The sequence below is a fragment of the Galleria mellonella genome, unplaced genomic scaffold, assembly GCF_026898425.1.
Source record: "Galleria mellonella isolate WM207_F2 unplaced genomic scaffold, CSIRO_AGI_GalMel_v1 utg21, whole genome shotgun sequence".
NCBI classification, from domain to species: Eukaryota; Metazoa; Arthropoda; class Insecta; order Lepidoptera; family Pyralidae; genus Galleria; species Galleria mellonella.
In genome coordinates, this window is record NW_026442037.1 from 3,740,621 (window position 1) to 3,765,595 (window position 24,975).

Consider the following 24,975-nt stretch of genomic DNA (forward strand, 5'->3'; position numbering starts at 1 on the left):
ACGAAAACGACAGGGAACCATATTATTGATTGCAAAAAGAATAATCCAAATCGGTTAAAAAGTGGCGTAACACATGCACACAAAAAAAATATACAAAATGACAAAAATATGTTTTTAGAAATTATTTGTACAAGTGTTTTAAATATGTAAGTAAAACTATATTCTACAAAAAAATACCATATTTTCAGCGGATAATGAAACTCGTATAAAATGAAATAGAGGTAGTTTTGCGTGATTTCCATCCAAAATCCCCTCAAAATTCATGCGTCCAACAAAGCTTTATATGCAGTTTGCTAGAGTTTGTGGAACATTCTAGTCTCAAATGTTGCTTTAATAAAATGAAACACAGAACTGTTTCAAAATTATACTAAAAACCAAACGTAATATTTAATATTTTAGTGTATTAAAATACTGGAAGTGTATTTATATTTTATAAATACTTTTTCCCTATGAAATAATAAACATAATTGTGTTGCACTGAAAAGAGGGTAATTTGTTACTAACAGTTGTTCTGAACTTACAACCTTATTACTTAATTAATTTATTAATATATCGATATTACACAACTCACCTGAAAAGAGTAATAACATTTTACGCTATTATTTCAAAAATTACCAGAGGGAGACTTTGTACAAAAGTCGATTGCTTGGGTACCTCTGTTCCATTCGTGTTTCAACCGTGAAGCGGTTGTGTTTGCATAGCTGTGTTTCGGTTTGAAGGGTGGGATATGGCGTGAATTTACTGGGTACAGAGGAAAAACACATGAGTTCTCAGGAATGGCAATATCATGGGGGTATCATGGGCGAAACAGTATACTCTGTTATGTCCATGGTACTGCTTATATCTATAGGCGACGGTTACCACTTTCCATCAGATGAGCCGTCAGCTTGTTTGCCATTTTAAGTTGTATATAAAAAAAAAAAAATTAAAAGCAATTTAATATATTTATTACAACAGTAAATCTAGATACTTCCTCGTGAATGACAATGACTGACAAGTTATTCTGACAATTTGATTCAACTCCAAATGCGCGCCAAATTCAAATTAATAAATGTCAAACGACTTTATTTACATATATATTTGTTTTTCAATCAACTTTTCTCAATCCAATTGTATTTTTTCTATGTTTGTTACCTTATTACTCCTCATTTCTAAATCGATTCGAAATAATCTTTTTAACTAAAAGGATATACTGTACGTACCGATTGTTTATGTAGAAATTTCATCAAATTCGGTTCAATAATTTAGTTTTCTAATCTATATAACTGATTTTGTCAATCTTTAATTCTAAAAGTCAAAGAAAAATGCCCCAATACAAACGAGCCTTCTGATAAATTAAATTAATATATAATAAAATTCCGTTAAGATATATATATATATATATATATATATATATATATATATATATATATATATAAAAATTAATGCCACTTTTTGTTGTAATTTTATAACTCAAGAACGGACTCACCTATCCAAACCAAATGTTTAGGCTTTGTTCAGACTATTTAGTAGATGGTTTATGTGAAGTTTGCACAAAATCGGTCGAGCCGTTCTTAATTTATCACATTTTTTGTAACAAATGAATTCAATAAATGGCGGATCATTTTTTTAATGGGGATTTTTGTGTCAAATTCAACCACACCAAACCACAGTTAGACTTTAGAGATGTTTTAATAGGAACGCTGCTGCCCATCCGTCGCCCTCCCTTAGTCGTCTCTTACGATACCTATGGGAAAGGAAAGGATGGTCCATTCTATGCCAGCACTTACACGGCGATTTAGAAATATATTTAACACAAAATGCACAATATTTATGAATTCCGATAAAATATAGAAATGTAAATGAACGCAAGACTGCACAACGAATATAAATGCTGGAAACTCATATAAAATTAAAGTTACACCCGGAATGGAGGCAGCGTTTTGCTCGCTAAATCCCCGAAATCCGTGCGTTCAGCAAGGCTTTGTAGCTTGCCAGTCTCGTACGAGCATACTGCATAATCCGAGATTATGTGAAATTGCAAAAAAATATAACAAAAAATCTATCTACCTACATCGGCCTGTATAGCCTTGTTAATTGTATGAGCTAAGCATGTGCTGAGTATATGTGCTTTGTTTTATTTTTATGCCATTACGCGGTTAATATCATAATTGGTAAGTATCATACTTTTTTTTATACAACTTAGAATGGCAAACAAGCTGACTTCCCACCTAATGGAAAGTGATAACCGTCGTCTATAGACATGAGCAGTACCATGGACATAACAGAGTATACTGTTTCGCCCATGATACCCCCCATGCGTTGCTATTCCTGAGGACTCAGGTGTTACTCCTCTGTACCCAGTAAATTCACACCATATCCCATCCTTCAAACCGAAACACAGCCATGCATACACAACTGCTTCACGGTTGAAACAAGTATCATGTGGTGTAATTTGTAATTGGTCGTGTACCTCCCGGCATAGAATAGGCCACCATTTCCTTTGCGTGAGTGTCGTAAGAGGCGACTAAGGGAGAGCGAGGGATGGGCAGCAACGTCCCTCTTAAAACCTCTCTAAAGCCTTACTACGGTTGACAATCCGCTTGTCAAGCATAGCATCTACTGGGACACTCCCCTTATGAGGAAGTTTTATATTCAGCAATGGAGAGTAAATGACTGAAATGATGATGATGTAGGGTAATTTAGTTTATTTTTTAATATAAATCATTCACGTCACTATTTATTTAGGTCACTAATTGACTATTCTAAGTATCATAAAAAAATTACCAGAGCATGAGTTTGAAATATTTCGATCCAGAACCCAATCCTGGCTTGGACTACAGCTTGGCATCGTTCATCCTAAGCTGTAACCTCTTTTTAAGGTTAGTAGAAAAACAGTACACACACAGACATAGCCTTACTTACTAGCAAACACACATAAGCATGTTAGACAAGTAGGGGAAGCGAGCTATAGAACAAAGAGTGACATCCCCGCGTCCAATCAGCGATGACGTGCACGAGTACTTTGTTTTAGCTCTAGGCCGGATTAGTTTTAAGCACATCCCCTACACTATTGTTTCTAGTAGGATCTGTTCTTGTTCTGGCCGCCATGTTGAAAGAGAATATAAATATGTATGTGTTTATACAGAAATTAAAATGGTTGGAAATCATGTGAGCAACTTTAGGACTTTTAGGATCGTGGTTAGACGATGCAAATAAATACTAATGGCTAATATCTGATATCTATATATTGGGTACTTCTAAATATATATATTGAAATGAAGATGTCCATGAAAGAACCAATGTCACCGACGTAGTCCGAAAGATAAACAAGCTGCAGTGGCAATGAACTGGTCATATAGTTCGAAAGACATAACCAATAGAAAAACAAGCTCTTGGGTTGCGGGTGCGTTTACTCTCTACTACATGGAGTGACGACCTCAAATACATTGTGGGGTCAGTGGATGCAGGTGACTCAGGACCGTTTTTTAGAACAGTCTATAGTGGAGGCCTATATCCAACAGTGGACAGACAATGGCTGAGATGAAAACAAATAAAGTTAGGTTCATTTTTTAAACGTCTTCTAAATCTTCTAAAAGTACATAAATACGTACTTTTATCCGCAAAAATTTGCGGATTCACGTGATCACTTCCACATTTAATAATTACTTTTGACTTATTTGCAATAGTAGGTTCATCTATTCTATCAAATAACTGTTTTATTGGCATAAAGACGGCAAACAAGCGTACGGTGCGTCTGATGGTAAAAGATTACCATAGCCTATAGACGCCTGTAACACTAAGCTCCTTAAATAACCAGAGTATGCCCTTTTAAAATAACTTCACATTAGAGAAAACCTCTATTATTATTAATAATAATAATAAGGCCTAATTTTTAAATTTAAATAAGTACACAAGTTTTGATTAATATCAGCCATGTTGGTGACAAAAAAGAATTCCCCCTAATAATAGTTGTGCATAAAAACAATAGACTACACTATGCTATTGTAATATGTATAAAACCTCATCCCCTCCTGGCCTGTGATTGGTTGAAATTGAATAGCTATCAACCCCACATAGTATCAGGTTGCAGTCATGGAGCCTGAGTATCCGATGACAAAATGGCCGGCGACGATCTGGAAACGAGAAATATAAGATGTACAAAAAAAAAACTTTCGGTTAGTCTTGGATTAATAAATTTAAAGTTATGAACGATGTATATATTATTTTTATTTCTCTTACTTACTTAAAGAATGTTAGAAACGGTTTTATTTTATTTTATTTATTTATTTTTTCTTTATTGATCACATTATGAAAAAAATTTTAATACAAACGACGGACTTAATACTATTACTTAATACAGTTAACCTTTGGTAAATTCTGTCCATCGCCGAACATAGCCTCCTCTATTAGGGAGGTTTTGCCACTTTTGGCAAGCGGGTTGGCAACCGTAGTTAGTCTTTTGGTTATATTTTAAGAGGGATGCTGTTGCCAATCTATCAACCATAGGTTCCCTTAGTCGCCTCTTATGACACCCACGGGAAAGAAAGGAGTGGCCTATTCTGTGCCGAAACCTACACGCCGAAAATTGGAATAAATAGAATTAGAAAAAGCTCAGGATATGTGGTTAGATATCCCCCTTTACCGGAGGGAGACTTTGTACAAAAGTCGATTGCTTGGGTACCTCTGTCCCATTCGTGTTTCAACCGTTAAGCAGTTGTGTTTGCATGGCTATGTTTCGGTTTGAAGGGTGGGATATAGCGTGAATTTACAGATGGTACAGAGGAGATAACACGTTGCGAGCCTCTTACGACCTCAGGAATGGCAACTTGTTTCAATGAAGCAGTTGTGGCATCATGGGCGAAACAGTACGAAACTCTGTTATGTCCATGGTATTGCTCATGTCTATAGGCGACGGTTACAATTTTCCATCAGGTGGGCCGTCAGCTTGTTTGCCATTCTAAGTTGTATAAAAATATTTCGTGACTTTTTATATACCAAATTTAATAATGAGGTAAGAATAGAAGAAAAAAACAAATTTACTTTTTAAATTACTTCCACTCTTTATGACAGAATTATAAAATATAAAAGAGAATAAAACAAGAAGTGTACATGTCAAAGTCACAAAATATCACTGTTGATCTCTGAGATTGAATGAATGAATGGATGAATGGAAATTTGAATGAATGATTACGTATATTTGGACTATTTTAACCCCACCCCTGATTACCTAATATTTCATTCCCGTGACACTATCATTGTATTGATTATCACAAATATTGATAAATGTGATACAAACGCTAAACAATAGGGTTATAGCTTCCTGTTTCGGATCATTTAACTTGCACGTGACCGCGATAGGGTTGTCGACTTGTTATTTATTATTGTGGTACGTACTTGTCATGTTTACAATTTGTGATAATGTTTTGACAGTTATCAGTGGGGGAGGAGGGGGGGCGGTTAATGTAAAATATATACAAATTTCTTTCCTATAAAAAGGTTTTTTTTTTTACAATATACAACAAATGATTTTGTTTAAATAGGGTTTTGTGCAATTATCAGTCGTTTTATACATTCGAATTTTGAAAAAAAAATGCTTGTAAAAAAAAACTGTTTTTTTTACTAAGTGACGGTCCCCTGATGGATGATAGGTGAGGATGATGCGTTGCCATTCCTGAGGACTCAGGTGTTATTCCTCTGTACCCTGTATATTCACTGCCATATCCCAGCATTCAAACCGAAACACAGCCATGCAAACACAACGGCTTCACGGAAGAAACACCATCGACGATTTTGATTATCAATAAGAATTGGTCACAATGGTATTTTTTCCTACTTTTTTTTTTAATTGGTGGGGAACCACCCGCGCTATCGGTATGGAGATGTCGACCTAATAGCCCATCGGCATATCACAATGGTTTCCAGGGGAAACCACGTAGCAATGGGGCTGTCAAACTCCATTGCTAACAATCCCTTTTCCCCCCTAATTTTACTACTGTAACCTTTTGAATGAAACAATAAACAATATTTATCTATGGTATTTTTTCTTTTTACAATATTAGTTTAGGTTTATTTTGATTTGTACAAAAATGAAAATAGTTTAAAAAATAAAAATATAATTTTCCCACTTAGAAGATATTTAAATTTACGTAAGTAACTTTGCAAGGTGGTCCGCCTCGTTATTGTTTATTAACGCAGTTATAAACCAGAAATTATTTCGGTTTATCGGTTATTTGTGTTCCTTTAGTTTGCGTCGGTTAGTTTACAACTATAGACCCGTGGCTACGCTGAATAAATAATTGCTGGCCCCTTGTTAAATATTGAAATGTGGGGCGACGCACACGCGCTACAATGGGCCGATTGTTAGTCGCTACAGTTTCCATTAATACTCGACTACGACGAACGTAAATTCAATGAAATCATAGCGACTAACAGTTTGCTTCGCCAAAAAGGAGGGTTATGATTTTGACTAATATGCATCTGGTACCGGTACCTTCGTCTTTTCTCCCATAACTTTCAGACTACTTATTTTAGAATACAATATTTTACATAAAGTCAAATATAAAACAAATTTGTAGATATAATATATAGGACCAATATTTTAACGAGAAATATGCTCCGAAAAAAAGACTGTATATTTTACGAAATAATAAGACGATCGCTGCTAGTGGTAGTGAAAAATATAATAACCGAATAATGACATTGTCAGATATCGAAAAACAAAGTAAAAAATATAAAATTTAAAAATATACTCTAAAAAGGTGCATGTTAGGGTAATAAACGTACTCACTAATATCTATATATGTATTAGCACAAAGAATAGAATAGAATAGAAACATTTATTGCCATACAATTACAATATAAAGTAGAAATAACATATACAAAAAGTGTCCCATACTCGGCAAAAGGAACGGGCTCAGCTGATGCTGTGAGTGTTCCAGTGCAATGTGAATAGCTGCACAGCGCTGATTTTCAGCCAGTCCCTCTCTTAACAAAACAATCAAAGTGCAGGGTACCACTGTAAATTACTTCTTACAAGAATTATTTATCAATACTAATTAAAAAAAAGGACAAGTTTTTATTTGTGCCTATATTTGACGAAAGGAAATTTTATCTGTCATTTATCGTTATAAGTTTTAAAAATCCTTACTAATATTATAAGTTTAAAAGTGATTATATTAATTTGTTATCCCAAACACGGGTAAGATTTTTTTTTTATACAACTTAGAATGGCAAACAAGCTGACGGCCCACCTGATGGAAAGTGGTAACCGTCGCCTATAGACATGAGCAGTACCACGGACATAACAGAGTATACTATTTCGCCCATGATACACCCCATGCGTTGCCATTCCTGAGGACTTAGGTGTTATTCCTCCGTACCCAGTAAATACATGCCATATCCCACCCTTCAAACTGAAACACAGCTATGCAAACACAACTGCTTTACGGTTGAAACACGAATGGGACAGAGGAACCCAAGCAATCGACTTTTGTACAAAGTCTCCCTTTAGAAGATACGAGAAACAGCTAATAAAATAATCAAATTATTTTTCACATTGAAAACAGTTGCCCGCCTGCAACGCTCAATGTACGCACCTAATCGTGTACATTCTATACGTTTGTATTGTGATTACGGATTCCTCCGCAATTTCGCTGCCTTGGCCACTGTTAAATAAATTCCAAGAGTGGCCCCTTGCTGTCTTAGTGTAAACGTATTATAGTGCTACAATATTCCATTTATTATTTTATGCTTAATTTGTGCAAGTACTAGATTCTTGTGCGCTTCTCCGTACGCGTGGATATCAGAATAGGTATTTTTTTATGCAACTTAGAATAGCAAACAAGCTGACGGCCCACGTAATGGAAAGTGGTAACCGTTACCTATAGACATGAGCAGTGCCATGGACATAACAGAGTATACTGTTTCGTCCGTTTGTTTTTTGGTGGACTTTAACGGGGAAACGTTAGTAATGAATGAGATTGTTCCGTTTCTATCCTTATTAGAATTCTAGTTAGAAAAGTTTTTTTTTAAGCCAAATATTTTGATAAATGACAACTGTGACACATTGACTTGAAATCATGCAGATATTTTTATGGGGTACAAGTTTCTAGATGGCGTATTAAAATTAAATATCATTATCATCATCATGTCAGCCTTTAGCTGTCCACTGGTGGACATAACCCTCCCCCTTGGGAGGTTTAGCCAGTAGTTGCCACACATGGCTTAGGATTGGCAACCACAGTTAGGTTTGAAAGATATTAAGAAGATATATATATATATATATATATATATATATATATATATATATATATATATATATATATATATATATATATATATATATATATATATATATATATATATATTTATAATAAGTTTACTATTGTAATCTTTTGGAGGAAACAATAAAGAGTATCTATATATCTATTTTTCTCTTTAAAAAAAATGACAAATGTTCCAGAGAATAGATTGTGCAAACAAATAATCTTTTCCAATTGGTATAGATTTAACGAACACACAGCATGTATCCAAGTGAGTATTTTCTTTGAAATAAATTGAACGAATGATTGGGCGTACGTATATATTTCTACGAACGCAAATTACAAATTTGCGGCTCAACAAAGAATAAAATCACCATTTGACCTCCAAAACCTAACAAGGGGAAATTGAATAATATTTTAACGTTGTACTCCTTTACGTCTCCCAGTTGGTTGCCCTAATACGACGGATCCCACATCCGCAGCTATTTACATATGCGGATGCGTGCGGTTTTGTTTCTATTTGCACTAGTAGGGTGTGTACCCGTAATTACGGCATCGGGACAAATCCCGAGGCGAAGAGACCACATCGCGGATTTAGGTTTTTGTTACTGGAAGAGACAATGCATGGTTAAACTAATTAAATAGTTTGCACGTGTGGCCTGTGTACTCCCTTTAAATTGAAATTTTCAAAATTCATTTCTTAGCGAAAATTTACATTATAAAATAATTTAATTACACTAAAGAACATAGGTACTATGTATATCAATATATATATATATATATATATATATATATATATATATATATATATATATATATATATATAATGATTTATTACAGAAATATATATATATAAATATTAAATATTTATTTTAATTTCTGTTTAGCACTAATACTGCGCACTCACTACTTCCTATGCCACGGTTGACTGGAAGAGATCTCTTTTAGATAGATAGAGTATGCTATCGCTATAAGTTCGCCTTTGCTAACATTGTTATTAACTTACTGTTGTTACTGTATGTTTTAGTGCAATAAAGAATATATATAAAAATATTACGTTATTATTAGTACGTGTTGATCTCTTTAACAGATCGTTATCTTTAAAAGGTCAATTTCATATAAACAAGCTTGAATTATTCGATTTAATTTGCGTACAGTTATAAAAATATAAATTTAGATAAAATCCGTTGCGTTGATCCACTTGAATTTTTTAAAGTCGTCCGTTGACACATACAGCAAAGTTTTGTTCCCTTTACGTAATGTAGATGCACATCCAGTGTTGCTATCATTCACTTCTTACTGTACACGACACTTTAGTAAAAAAAAAATTAGTGCTTTATTTGTAATGAATAAACTAAAAAAATATTTAACTAAAATGATTTCACCTATACAAGGGTACTTTACCGAACAAGATGCGCTGTATTTTATTAAAAAAAAACTGAGCACAGTAAGGGAGGTCTACTAGTAATATTCTTTTATATTATTTTATGGAAGACACATGTGTTTATCCCATTATAGCCATGTAAATCCCGGCACCATGGGTGTTGTAAGAGGCAATTATTGGAGTTCATGGGCCAAGGCTGGACAGCAACATCCCTTTTAAAACATCATCAAAAGCCAAACTGCGGTTGCCAACCCGGCTGCCAAACATGGCAACTACTGACAAAAACCCCCGTATGGGGGAGGCTGTGATTAGCAGTGGACAGATAACCGCTGATAAAACAACATGTGTTTATCATTGGGATATATTTTATGATGAGCTAATTTGGCAACGCATGAAGGGTATCATGGGTGACACAGTATACTTTGTTATGTTTATAGTACTGCTCATGTCTATAGGCGACGGTTGCCACTTTCCATCAGGTGGGCCGTCAGCTTATTTGCTATTTTAAGTTGCATAAAAAACTACTATACTAAACTATTTCAATGCACGCGTAATATCTCTGGTATTACAGGTGTTCATAGGCTACGGTAACCAATTACCATCAGGAGGGCCGTATGCTTGTTTGCCACGTCAGTAGTATAAAAAAAAAACCTCAGTGGTATAATTAATTTACGTCACATCCAGAAGAATTCTATATCCTCCTCCGACTCGGCGAGCTCTAAATGAACTGGTCTATTGATGGTAATTCTGGGTCTTACCTGAATGTCGATGTGGCTGTAAAGGGGACGCCCGGTATAAATATTGTATTGGCATCCCAATTCTGAATATAACCATTGCTCTAACGAATTAAAAATTAATTCTCTCTCAAGACTAGACAAGAAATAGTTATATCTTTTATCGGGTAGTGAGCTTGAGTTTACTTAATAAGATTATCTGTTTGGAGAGACAGAGAATTCATATGTAAAAAATGTCTAGAATTAATAAATAGCTTTTTTTGGAAGCTGTCATTGACGTTTATGATAAAAATCCGTAAAATGAAATTGGATCTACCATTATTTCTATTTATTAAAACTTTGTACACATATATGCTGCGTTTTTTTTAATGGATGATAATGGAATGGTAACCCTACCTACGCTAACGGTGCTCCAGTGAGGGATGATAGGTGAGAATGAAAAGGCAGGTCAGTTGGCCCATCGTGATGAATACGCCTGGAGTTCAGCACGATGATTTCCAGAACCACGTGGAAGTCGACATGATAGGGTATTTTTTTTTTGATGGGTGAAAATGGTATGGTAACCCTGCCTGCGCTAACGGGATACGCCGGCGGAGCACCAGTGAAAAATCATCAGGAATTAACCATGATAGTTTCCAAGGAGAACCGCGAGGAGGTCGACTTGGTGGGGTATATAGCTAGCAATGAGATTCCCAGTCTCCATTACTAACAATCCCTTTCTCCCCCGCTATAGGGTCGCCACTCAAGAACCTTTTTTCCCTATCACTTTAATTAATATTAATTGAAACTTTTTTTTTTATTTCTGTGCCGACCCTACACATAAGATTTTAAAACAAAATGAATGATATTCCCTCGTCTATTCGTCAGTCTCATTCCAACAAATCCTTTACAAATAGAACTCAGCTTTCGTATCATATTCAATTTATAAGATCCTTACATTTTGCAGACTACTTAAAAATCAATCTGTCTCGCGACTCAATCAATCAATCCAGATTGAAAATTCAATCGCAATAAGACAAGTGAAGGATTACGCGACTATCACTGGATGTCTTTGGGACGCGAAACATTTATTTTTTTGTTTAATAATATTTTTTCTTTGGCTTGTTTTTGTGGTCTAATGAAACTTACTATCGAGGTTCATTTATTTTGTTTTTTTTTTTTTTATTAAATATTACGAATAAAACAAAAAAAAAAATCAACATTATCTGTTCACTGCTCCTCCATAGATTGACATAAGGCACGGTCCCGAGACAACTGCAAGCAAAATAAAACTTTATAATATTTGCCAGATGGCGCAATTTCATTTGAAGTGTGAATTTTGAAATTTTTGTAATTTTTCATAAAACATTTTTTATTTTTTATTTTCTTGGTTATTTAATTACTTTACTAGTTTTTATTGGCGACTTCGTCTATATGACTGATCTATATTTATTTACTAGAATAAAAAGTAATCTAAACCTATTCAAAATATAAGGTTAATGATTAAAGCAGGCGGTGTCAAATAACCAAATTAACTAACAAAGAAACAAACGCATACAAAGTGGGTACAGCTTTACCCTAACATTATGAAATCCTGACTTACGTTAGGCTTATGTCCAGCAGTGGACTGATAATGGCTGAAATGATGACGATGATGATTATAAATATATAAGGGAGCCTTTGTTTGCAACCAGAGGGAGACTTTGTACAAAAGTCGTTTGCTTGGGTACCTCTATCCCATTCGTGTTTCAACCGTAAAGCAGTTGTGTTTGCATAGCTGTGTTTCGATTTGAAGGGCGGGATATGACGTGAATTTACAGAGTACAGAGGAATAACACCTGAGTCCTCAGGAATGACAACGCATGGGGGGTATCATGGGCGAAACAGTGTACTCTATTATGTCCATGGTACTGTTCATGTATATAGGCGACGGTTACCACTTTCCATCAGGTGGGTCGTTAGCTTGTTTGCCATGCTAAGTTGTATAAAAAAAAACTCATAAGTAAAAACTATTCATAGTAAATAAATAAATATAATTTGATACACGAACAATGGAAACCGTCTGCAGATTCTTATCTACGGCCTGAGAGCGTGGGCATCACAGCTCTCTAGGTATCATTACATAGTATAAAACAAAGTCGCTGTCGCTGTCTGTCCGTATATGTATCTTTAAAACTACTCAACGGATTTTGAAGCGGATTTTTTTAATAGATAAAGTAATTTAAAAGGAAGGTTTATATATATAATACATGCATAATATTGCAGAGAAATACTGATAAATTTAGAGATTTCTAATGTGATGTCGCAAATAAACACATTTTTTGCGCTTACATTGCAAACGCTGGCTGAACCCCACGAGATAAATCAAAATAATGTACTACAGTATTGTACACCTTAAAAAGGGCAACAAAAAATTCCGCGATGGTATATGTCTATCTCTTAAGGATAACCCACAATAACCATTTTTTATCCTTTACATTTTACGGGAAAAAATGGCTTATTTACGAAGTGATTTTAAGCAATACAGCATAAATTTTTATCCAATTAAGTACCTTAATTACATTGTCTATTTAATATAGATCAATATGGCACTTTACAGCATGTAATTTAAATGAATATTTCTGAAGATATTACAGATTTAAAAAGCAGGGGCATAGCGGTGCGGCATTACACCCGTGCGAAGCCGGAGCGAGTCGCTAGTTCAAGATAATCATCTTTAATGATGCGATAGGCAGTTAATAATGGAGAATGTGCTAAACTAACTGACTGTACCAATCATCTATAGCTTAGTAAAAATTAAAGGTCTGGTTTATAGAAAGTTTCGGATTTGATTCTCATTTGAAAACTTATGCCTAAATCTAAGGTATTTATTTCCTAAAGTTGTTTCTAAAAGTTGCTTTCGATAATAGGACTGCCTTATTATACTTATACAAGTATACAAGTTATTATGCCTTATTTTACGTACACAAGTATAAGTATACAAGTTATACAAGTGTATTTTTTTATTATATCAGCCGTTAAGTGTCCACTTTTGAACATAGGTTTAGCCCATAAGGGGAGTTTGGACAGTTAAAAAATAAAATCTGTGTGAAAATTAAAAAATAAAAGTGTGTGTGTGCGTGCGTGCGTGCGTCTGTGCGCGCGTGAGTGAGTGTTTGCGTACGTGCGTGCGTTCGTGCGTGCGTACGTGCGTGCGTAAGTTAAAAAGTTAATAAGTAGTTTAAAAGTTATCAGGGTATACATGGACATACATACGGGCCAAAATCATAACCCTCCTTTTTGCATCGCCGTAGTCGGATGAAAATTAAATATAATTTAAATCTGTATTCATTATTGTCTGTAACTTTTTGTTCTTCAACTTTAACGTCAAGTCGTTGTCGTTTAAATATATTAAAATCAATTATTATTATATAATTTATATGCCATAAGATAATATAAGAATTATTGACATTATTTATTTTATTTATTCTTTATTAAACAATAAAATTTGTACAAATGGCGAGCTTAATTACTCATTTTTGTCACTGTTTTTTATATTTTAACATATTTTATATTCAATTTTAGGATAATTACAACATATATTATATATATATATATATATAATATATATATATATATATATATATATATATATATATATATATATATATATATATATATATATATTAATACTGGCCATCCGATTTGACTTGGCACGAGTAGACAGAATTTTCAAAAATTAATACATTTTATAAAAAAAGTTTCAGCCAATTCAACTGATCGGTTATTTTATAACATTTTATATGTGATTCTTTATATTGATATTACTATTTTGTTTATGAACAGTTTGAAATAAAACAAACACTAAATGTTAAGTGGAGCAGATAACTAACGTACTAGTGAAAACTTCATTCAAATCGGTTAAGCCGTTTTTACGATTAACGTGCACAAATTTACAGACTAACAGACAGATGAAATTTCAAAAAAATATTGCTTTGGGTTCTATTGCGTACCTAAAGCCCTCCTATAATAGTTTTTTCTTATATATCTTCCATGTACAGACAGCGACCAGTTACGATTTTATTATTATATGTATCGATAATTTTGAATTTCTTTAAACGGAGTTAACTTTATACGCAAATACGTACAGTATCAATTAGCTAATAACAAAGACAATTTGGCCGCTTTTCTTATATTGTAGATAATATATAATAACAACTCATTGCAGCCAAGTTAATAAGTGTCGAATAATTTAATAATATTCCACGAGTGGACGGCCGCCAATAAAGGAAATTTTATGGCGTTTTTATTATGATGCATAAACGTGAATCACCAATAATGGCGCCGTACGACCCAAAAATATAGCTAGCAAACTTTAAAATATACACTTTGAAATAATATATGACGCGGTGGCTTTGCTGTACACTTCGATATCAGTAGCTTCAACTGTGTACGTAATATTGCAGCTTCTACCCGCAAATTCGTATGCGTGAATTTCGAAATTAGATAACCACATAAAGATGGCGTATCGAGATAAAATATTAGGATTTCAGAAAACAATAGTAAAAACTAGTATTCAGTACAGTGTAATATTTTTTGTCTGACATGAGAATAAATACATATAATAATAATAATAATAAATTTATTTGCATTAAATAGGGTAGGTATCGGTGGTCTTGTATTACATAACGTTTCGTGCCTATTTAGCCATTACAGAATAGCATGCAAATGTCACATTTTGATAGGAACTGATTAATTTATGCATCGACAACTATATTAGATATTTGTCTATTCTTTCTTGAAAAATTCGTCAACAGAGTAAAAGCTTTTGCTAAGTAACCATTTACGTAATACAATTTTATATTTATTTAATGGAAGTTCCTTTATATCCGTAGGTATATTGTTAAAGATTTTCAAACACATCATATAGAATTTTTTTAATAAACGGCTAGTTTTAGGAATTGTATTGGTCACTAGTTTTTTAGGGTATCTTGCGCTTCTTTGTATTTGCTCTTAAACAAATGTTCCAAGTCTCGAGTGACCTGTTTTAATTGACTTCCTAAAATGCATTTGATGTGAGGTCGCGCCGTCGTGTAGGTCCCGGCATAGGATGGACCAACCACTTCCTTTCCCGTGGGTATCGTAAGAGGCGGCTAAGGGAGCTTATGGTGGAGGGATGGGCAGCAGCGTCCCTCTTAAAACATCCATAAAAGCCTAACTGTAGTTGCCAACCCGCCTGGCAAGCGTGGCAACTACTGGCAAAACTCACCCTGGGGAAGGCTTATGTTCAGCAGTGGACAGTTAGTGGCTAAAATAATAACAAAAAAATATATTTGATAGAAATTCATTGCAGGGAGTCAGTGGATGCAGATGTCTCAGGACCGTTCTTTATGGCTGTCTATGGGGAGGCTTATGTCCAGCAGTGGACGGAGAATGGCTGAGATGATGATGATGATGAATGCATTTGAAGTTGTATAAAAATCTACATTCTATAGAATATACTAGGGGAGAAATCGAATGAAATTTAATAAAAAAAATTAATATCTTCTCTAATATATTATTAAAAAAAAATTATAAATTAAAAAATGACAGAACACTTTCGAGTCTCTATTAAAAACGCATTCTGAATATGCTGTGTTAGTATGGAAGATATACCATTTTTCATCTTTTTCGACCTATGTTTGTAAAAAAATGAAATTAGCTATTTTCCTTAGCTTTGTACATAAGAAATAACATAAAAAAAGCATAATAAATAGCATATAAAAAGTACCTTACGTGTGTCAAATTGAGATGTAATCTAACTAGGTTTTAAATTTCTTTGAAATCCATTCAGCCGATTAGGTTTTTTTTTATTAAATCTTTTATAATTTACATCCAAAACCGCAGCTAAAGCCTAGTGTTCTCAAATGGGTTATAAAGAGAATAAAATATTAGAGCAATAACTGGGATAGTTAAAGAAGTTGTCATATTAAATTTTAGCAGTGCCAATAAAAATGTGTGTTTGTAGAACTTTGAACATTTTTTTCAGTTATTAACTAACATATATAGGTATATTTATATAACACATATATATTTATTTGTCTTAGATTATATAGATAGAGTATTGAGTCTAAAAAACGCGTCAACTTTTTGTCAGCTAGTTGTCAAATTAGCTGACTCGTTTTTTTGTCAGTGTTCTATATACTGACGCACATAATGTATCTTGACGCAACTATATTTAATTATTTAATTAATAAAAAGATTTTTTACGTATTAAAAAGTTGCAAAGATTATAAAACAAAATAAATATAGAAGTTATAAAGGAAACATTCATAACTATTAATTAAAACTATGAAAAAGTTACCCGTTTTTCTCGAACAATGGAGACACTGGCAATCTACATATATAATCTAAGATAATTCTATATATCTTTATAAGATCCATACATTTACTCGTACATATAATATAGTTGTAACTAACTTAATGGGTGTGGGGAGAAGGATTGTTAGTAATGGGGACGTTAATCCCCATTGCTCGTAATATACGCTATCAGATCGACCTCCACGCGGTTCCCCATGGAAACCATCTCGGTTAATTCTTTTTAAATTCGTTACGATGGGCCAACTGAGCTGCTTTCATTCTCACCTATCATCACTCATTTGTGCCCCGTAAGCGTATATCGGTAGCGCAACCGAGGCTACCATTCCATTATCAACCATTGATCCAGTTCTCTTTTTATGTTGTTGGTTAAAAATAGAGCATGCATTACAACTATTATTGTTTCACATTAACCTTACTTAACGGGGGCGACCAGTAACGGCCACTTAAACGCGACTTAACATAATGTATTGAAATACATTAGCCGTCCGGCGTTCAATTATCAAAACAAAGGTACAAGCCGCTAAGTGGGTTTGTCTGTACCCAAAAACATTGACATGGTTAGCATCCTGTTTTATTAACATTAAGAACAAACTGAGGTGAACGTGACATAGAAACAATTAGGAATAGAACTTTTTTATACAATTTAGAATGGCAAGCAACATGGCTTCTCTTATGGAAAGTGCTAACCGTGGCCTACAGACATGAAGAGTAATAGTAATAATGGGTGTAATAGTATTCTATTATGACCATGGTTATTATTATTATGTTCCCCCGGCACAATAATATATATCTGTATATAACATGGTTGCAATCCGCCTGCCAATATATATATATATATATATATATATATATATATATATATATATATATATATATATATATAAATAGGTGCAACTTATGTAATATAATATAAAATATGTTAAAATATAAAAAACAGTGACAAAAATGAGTAATGCAACAGTTAGCTGGTAGAGAATGCCATGCAGCATTAAGCTCACCATTTGTACAAATTTTATTGTTTAATAAAGAATAAATAAAATAAATAATGTCAATAATTCTTATATTATCTTATGGCATATAAATTATGTAATAATAATTGATTTTAATATATTTAAACGACAACGACTTGACGTTAAAGTTGAAGAACAAAAAGTTACAGACAATATATATATATATATATATATATATATATATATATATATATATATATATATGTATAATCGGTAAATTATGTACTGTAGTGAATATTCTACGTTTTTATAATAATTTTTCACATTTATTTAGGTAATAATTAATAAGAAGTGTTTGCTGGAAGAGAACTCTTATAGAGTTAAGCTTATCTATTGTGCATATTTGTACAGAATATTTTATAACAAAATAATTTTTGTGTACAATAAAGTACAAATAAATGAATGAAACATTTAAAAGAAATAAAATTAAAAATTAAAAAAAATATATATATAATTTTTGTTTATTTAATTCAGAAATATACAGTCATAATTAATGAATATTAATTTACAGTTTTCTAAAGTAACATTACAACTTACAATTTGCAACTCTATCTCTTTAACTTTAGGGCTCCCAATAAATATATAATGAAACAATAAACCGGTTAATTTCAGTTCGAACCGGACCACACACGATCAAAGCGGTGAATAAATAGACACACATAAAAGTTGTTTTCAGAAATAGACCGATTTCCTTGTGTTTTCAACACTAATGATAATAAACATATCAAGGCATTTCATTTAACGATCAATCTCGGGACTTTTGGGTTTTATTTCAGATGTAATAAAATCCGTTTTTAGAAAATTTTTGATACTGAGTCTTAGTGATATATTGTTCTTCGTTGCTAACCGTATGCTCCGCTATCAATGGAAAGGTTACACTCGGGGTTTCTCTGCGTGATACTCGTAGAAGAATAGATGGAACAAAGTGATTGATTTAGTCTGAAGGATATGCAAGCTGAAGTGGTAATCAGACCAGTCATCTCGTCTCTCTCTCTCTTTCTCTCTCTCTCTTTGTCCACTTCATTACTGAAGGTCGTGTCCTTGAAAGGTATCTATTGTCTCTCTACCACACCAGTCATATGGATAAAAGGTTTTTGAGTAGTCGCTTTGTGACTGTAAATGAAGTTGGACGACCCTTGATGTAACGACTCCAAAATGTTTTGAAGAGTTACTGAATGCTGGTAACTCACGGTTTCTATAGGTGTCTATGGGAGAGGACTATGTTCAATTATCATCATATCAGTTAACTATCCATTGCTGGACATAGGCCTTCCTTTATTGGGAAGGTTCTGCCATAGGTTTCCATTTATTAAATGGTGTAGCCAGTAGTTGCCATACTTAGCAGGTGGGTTGGCAACTGCGGTTAGGCTTTACTGATGTTTAAAGAGGGATACTGCTGCCTGTCCCGGTTCCTTAGTCGCCACTTACGACATCTATGGGAAAAGAAGGGGTGGATCTTTCTACGCCGAGACCATACGGCAAATTATATTCAGTAGTGGGTAACAATTAAAATTATCATACACATAAGTATTTTAATTTTCAAAAAAATTTGCTATGTTTATTATTTAAAAATAAAGTCGCGTTCATTTGGTTCCGTTTTTAATGTGATTGTATTTTCTTTAGTTTCGGTAGTTTAGTTTCGAACAGTTTTTTCACCGTAGAAAGTTAGTTAAAATGGATGTGAATAAGGAATGGGAATCCAATCCGTTAAGTACGCGCAATCTCGTTGCTTTCATTCTGATTTTTAACGTTTGTGGTTAAATACGATGTGCAAAGTAAAACTACGGTAATTCGACTCGAAATTCCCACCAGAGGGTTTTGTTGCAAGTAATTTTACCAGAGGGGGACTTTATCCGCTTAGGTACCTCTACCTCATTCACGTTTCTGCCGTGAAGCAGTTGTGTTTGCGTGGCTGTGTTTCGGTTTTTTTTTTGATGGGTGAAAATGGTATGGTAACTCCACTTGCCCTAACGGGATACGCTGGCGGTACACCAGTGAAGGGTGATAGATGAGAATAAAAACAGGCCAGTTAGCCTATCATGATGAATTCATCAGGAATTAACCATGATAGTTTCCAGGAAGAACCGCGAGGAGGTCGACCTGGTTGGGTATATTGCTAGCAATGGGATTCTCAGTCTCCATTACTAACAATCCCTTTCCCCCCGCTGTGTTTCGGTTTGAAGGGTGGGATATGATTTAAAGGTAGGTAAAATTTGAAGGTCCATTATTTTTTTGTGAAAGGTGAAATAGGCTTGGAGAAGTTAGGGTAATTTTTTTGGAAATTTTGGTTCCATGTTAGTACTTGTAAGCTCTATACAGTTATATAAGGCCATCAACATCATCTCAGCCATTATCCGTCCACTGCTAAACATAGGTATCCTCATAGAGTGCCGTAAGGAACGGTCCTGAGTCACTTGTATCCACTGCCTTCCTAAGGTACGTAATTACAACAAAATATATAATTGAAGGTAAATAACGGGAAGAGAAGAAGATGGAAAACTAGAAAGAGAAGAAGATGGAAAACTAGAAAGATAAGGAATGACTTTTTTCATCGTTAATTTTGCACCAAATGCTAAAACTTAATTAAAAACGATACAACTTTGTGATAGGGCAAAAATCCTAAAAATGACATCGATTTGGAGAAAAAATATTTGAAGTTTGTGTAAAAACTCCTATATGGCAATTATATTTAGGCTAACCTTGGTATAACCGGATAGTAATCAAACATTGTCCTACTAAGCTATCAACAAAGCAAGATTATGTTTCAATAAAGAGTTTTTTTTTTTTATACAACTTAGAATGGCAAACAAGCGGACGGCCCACCTGATGGAAAGTGGTAACCGTCGCCTATAAACATAAGCAGTACCATGGACATAACAGAATATACTGTTTCGCCCATGATACCCCCCCATGTGTTGCCATTCCTGAGGACTCAGGTGTTATTTCTCTGTACCCAGTAAATTCACGTCATATCCCACCCTTCAAACCGAAACACAGCCATGCAAACACAACTGCTTCACGGTTGAAACACGAATGAGACAGAGGTACCCAAGCAATCGACTTTTGTACAAAGTCTCCCTCTGGTAAATTATTAGAGTATTTTGGCAAAAGCACATATTGTATAGCAATGTTCGCAATGAAGTTAAAATCCCAACAATATCTGCGGCAATAGGCAAATATTTTGGATCTATGATAAGAGCAAAAAGGTTCAAATCTAATCTGGATATCAGATTATTTATTAATATAGTTTCGAAATAACAAAATTTTGAAACCCCGATATCTACATCAATACTAATATAGTAACACGAAGAAGTTGTTAGAATTGTTAGTTAACTTCGGGAATTACCACTCAGATTTAAAAAAAAAACACTAATCTAATAATATATAAACAGGCGAAGTTGCGAAATACAATTAATTAATATAGATAATTAATACAAATAAATAATTAATAATTAGCAAATTAAATATTACACTGACTGGTGGAAACATCTGGCAACCAGGAGTCCGGTATATATTTGGGTTTTGTCTATGTTAAAAAAAATTAAACATATTATTATTATCTCCTAAGTGTATGTATAGCAAATCGAAATAAACTGTAAACGATACTTTTCCTTAGATTTCGAAAATAATCGTCTATAAATCTGCAAAGGCACATTTCGCTTTATCTCTCACTCCAGACGCGAGACTGTAGTACCGGCAGGAAGTAAGGGGCAGTGCGCCCACCCCTCCCGGTCGAGATTAATTCACTGAATAAATAAAAGTCGGCGGATTAGGCCAAGTATTCCCTCCCTCGGAAGCTGACCTAGCGTGTTGGAGAATTGTCCCCCACATAAATATCTGGATGAAGTCCAGTCAATGTGTCACAGTTGTCGTTTTTCAAAATATGTACCAAGATTTTTTTTTCTTTCCTAACTAGAGTTCTAATATCATTATTAATAGTTCTCATTCAATACTAACTTTTAATTCTAACCGCTTACCATTAGGTGAGTCGCATGCATGTTTGTCAAGATACAACCTAAATCAAATTTTACATTAGACTTTCACAAATATATCTTTGAAAACCACATCCAGTTTGGTATAGTAGTTTTTGCGTGATGCTAGAACGAATAAATATATAGACAGGCAGACAGGTAGACATCAGACAGACAAAATTCCTTTTATTCCTTTTTAAAAGGCCGGCAGCACACCTGCAATGCCGCTGGTGTTGTGGGTGATCAAAGGCGGCGGTAGTCACTTACCATCAGGTGAGCAGCATGCTTGTTTGCCACGTGTTGTAAAAAAAAAAAATTATAAATTATTCTAATGCCCTCTATTGATCTTATTCAGACCCCACATATTATTTTTCTCAATTATTTCTCATGTGTGTATATAGGATATCATTTATTAACAATTTTATTAAATAAATAAGATATAGGAAAAGGAAAAATAGTAAATGAAACAACAATTAAAGAATTAACAACAATGAATGAAGGTTTATAATAATAAGAACAAACACAATAAACAGTACAAAAACATTTTAAAGATAATATTAAAAGATAATGTGAAAATAATAAAGGCGAAGACAAAATTGCTGTAATGAAAGTATGCAGAATACATTAATATATTAATAATTTTAAATTAAAATTAATTCTTTGGAAATATTGTAACTCATAGTCTCAACAAACAAATAAAACAATACTGTTAAATTTATTTCATAACAAAAGATTTAAGATATTTTCATATTTAAAAGTTTTTATGTTATGGATATTTATCTAAGACATCAAATAAGTATGGATAAAAATTTTCTTGGACACGATTTCCAAAAATAAAATCGAAATGGTTGAACTGTTTTCGGGGTAGTATTTCATATTCAACTACATTTGGAAGTTTAGCCTTTATTTTGTCTGCACCTTCAATCGTAGCCATATAATCATTGGCTCCCACAAAAAGTGCTACTTTCATAGTTACGTTACTAAGATCATATTCCGGTGGTGTTGTAGCACCATACCTTATGACGTTCTCTGCTGTGCCGTAGTCAAACTGAGCGAATTTATTTCTTTTAGTGAACTGAGCGAAATGGCATACAGTTTTTGTAGGAATAGTCTGTGGAAAATGACCAGCGAGTACATTTGAAAATTCTTGCTCATATGATTCAGCATCATTACCGATGAAAGGAAATATTGAAGTTTCCCAACATATTTCATAACTGCCGGTCTTTTGTGTACACAAACTCTGTATAAATTTTCTGATCACTCTATCACCGTAAAACTGTACTATACCCAATTCTTTTAATTCAGAATATACCATATTCGCTGGCACTATATCTATGATTGACCTAAGTATACCTTTCGGTTTGAAATATGCCACAGGAGCTAATGCTACAAATAAATTGATTTTGTCATTGTATTCAGGTCTGACTGATCCCAAGACGAATGTATTAATTGTACCTTGTGAATGTCCTATAATTGTTACCTTTTCTTGGCCAGTTTCTTTTAGTATAAAGTCTATGAATGCAGGATAATCGTAATATCCATTCTCATGCAGGCTGAAGTTCCAATACTCTGTATCCTTATGAGCATCCAATTTGATATGACTTAATGAATAATCGTTTCCTCTAGTATTACCAATCCAAACATCGTGTCCTTTTGCAGCTAAAATAAATGCCAGTGAGTTATTTTTTCTGAGGGCAAAACAGTCAGAACTAGCGACGAGGCCATGGTTCAATAAATAAGGTCTTCCTTTCCCTGGAATATGAAATATATTAAGGACATACCCGTCTTCTGTGGTAACGTTATATTCTTCACATTGATGTCCATATGCATTTGCTAACTCTGTAAAGTTACGTTTGCCATCCTCTGATATGTTGCTTGGCAGTAAAGAATACTTTTCCATTAGTTCTGTGAAATTCAACTTTCCTAGAGTTGCAGCATATTGAGGAATATCGTTTAACTTCCCTAGTAAGGAATCAAATATGAACGTTTCGCTTGTAACAACATCACTCAATGAATATACTCCAAAAGTCACCAGAAGTAATTTTTTTATTAACGTCATGCTTAAAATATAATGACACGAATATGCCTAGCTCGACGTATTTAAATTGAATGTCATACTACTACTACATATTTACGTCAACGAGTATTTATGTAGTTTGTCGACATGATGCTGTTACTCAGCAGTACACGTGGAAGCCCATTTAAAGATATTAGACTAAATTCGCGGAATTAAAAATCTGTGTAGTGGTTAGCTTGTAGTGTATATCGAGTTACTCATGAAATAAAAAATAATATAACAGTTTCATAAACTTCGACAATTAAGCTTTTTTATTACCTATTTACAATCTATTTTTGTTAAATTAAGATTATAAATTCAATTTTAACATAGTTTAATCTAAATTTATAAAAAAATTTAGAATATTATATATTCAATTATTAAAATTCATCAATTAATAAACACACACACGCATGCGTGCGCTCACACACACACACACACACACACACACACACATGCATGCATCACACACAGCTGTTAGTCCTATAATAATCACAAACTAAAATATAACTGTTCAGTTAATGTCACAGGTATCTGATACAAATTTAAAAGTGTATGTCATTTCATAGATTCTCAGAGACATATGGAGATTATAAGGTAAGCAATTCTGTAAATAACTTTTTGGCGTTCGAAGTATAATGCCACCTAATCTTAAATGACTAAGGTGTTATACGCAAACTCGAATTATGTTTATTCACCCTAGCTTTTTATATTGTGCTAAGTAAGCCTTTTTTGGTATTCGATCTTATTTATTCATTACTCATTAAAAAAAAATCAAATCCTGGCTTGAGTTTAATGACTCGGGTCAGGATTTTATTTCGAGTTCGAGTACTCGAGTAACTCTACAGAGTATTCGAGTAATTTATTAGACTTGAGTATTTTTTCAATTGATTACAAAAATTTAATTTTAATGTAGATATTTAATAATTTCTCCGTTGATAATTAGGGGCAAAATTTATGAAATAATTAATTAGGAAAAAAAAAAAACTTACGATAATTATGCGACTAATATTCGAATGCTGCAAATACTCGAATCTTGTATTCGAGTATCGAGTTTCGGATTATAAGATATTCGAGTCAGTACTCGCGTCAGTTTTTCTTATCACGTCACTACTTGACCCCGGAAGTACACAAATATTTTCCATCTAAACACTTTAATGGTATTTATTTTACAAAGTAGAATAAATTTAGTTTAAACAAATGTAATAAAATTTTTAAGTTCTCACAAACAACGTATCTGTGGTTAAGTCATATGTTGT

General features: G+C 33.5%; 1 protein-coding gene across 1 annotated transcript; it reads right to left on the reverse strand.

Annotated features, from left to right (window-relative positions):
- Positions 1 to 22,426: 22,426 nt before the first annotated feature.
- LOC113521074 (lipase 1-like) lies at positions 22,427 to 23,719 on the reverse strand. The gene has a single exon (XM_052894309.1). It carries the CDS (start codon positions 23,717 to 23,719, stop codon positions 22,427 to 22,429), a length of 1,293 nt encoding a protein of 430 aa, XP_052750269.1.
- Between the last annotated feature and the right edge of the window lie 1,256 nt (positions 23,720 to 24,975).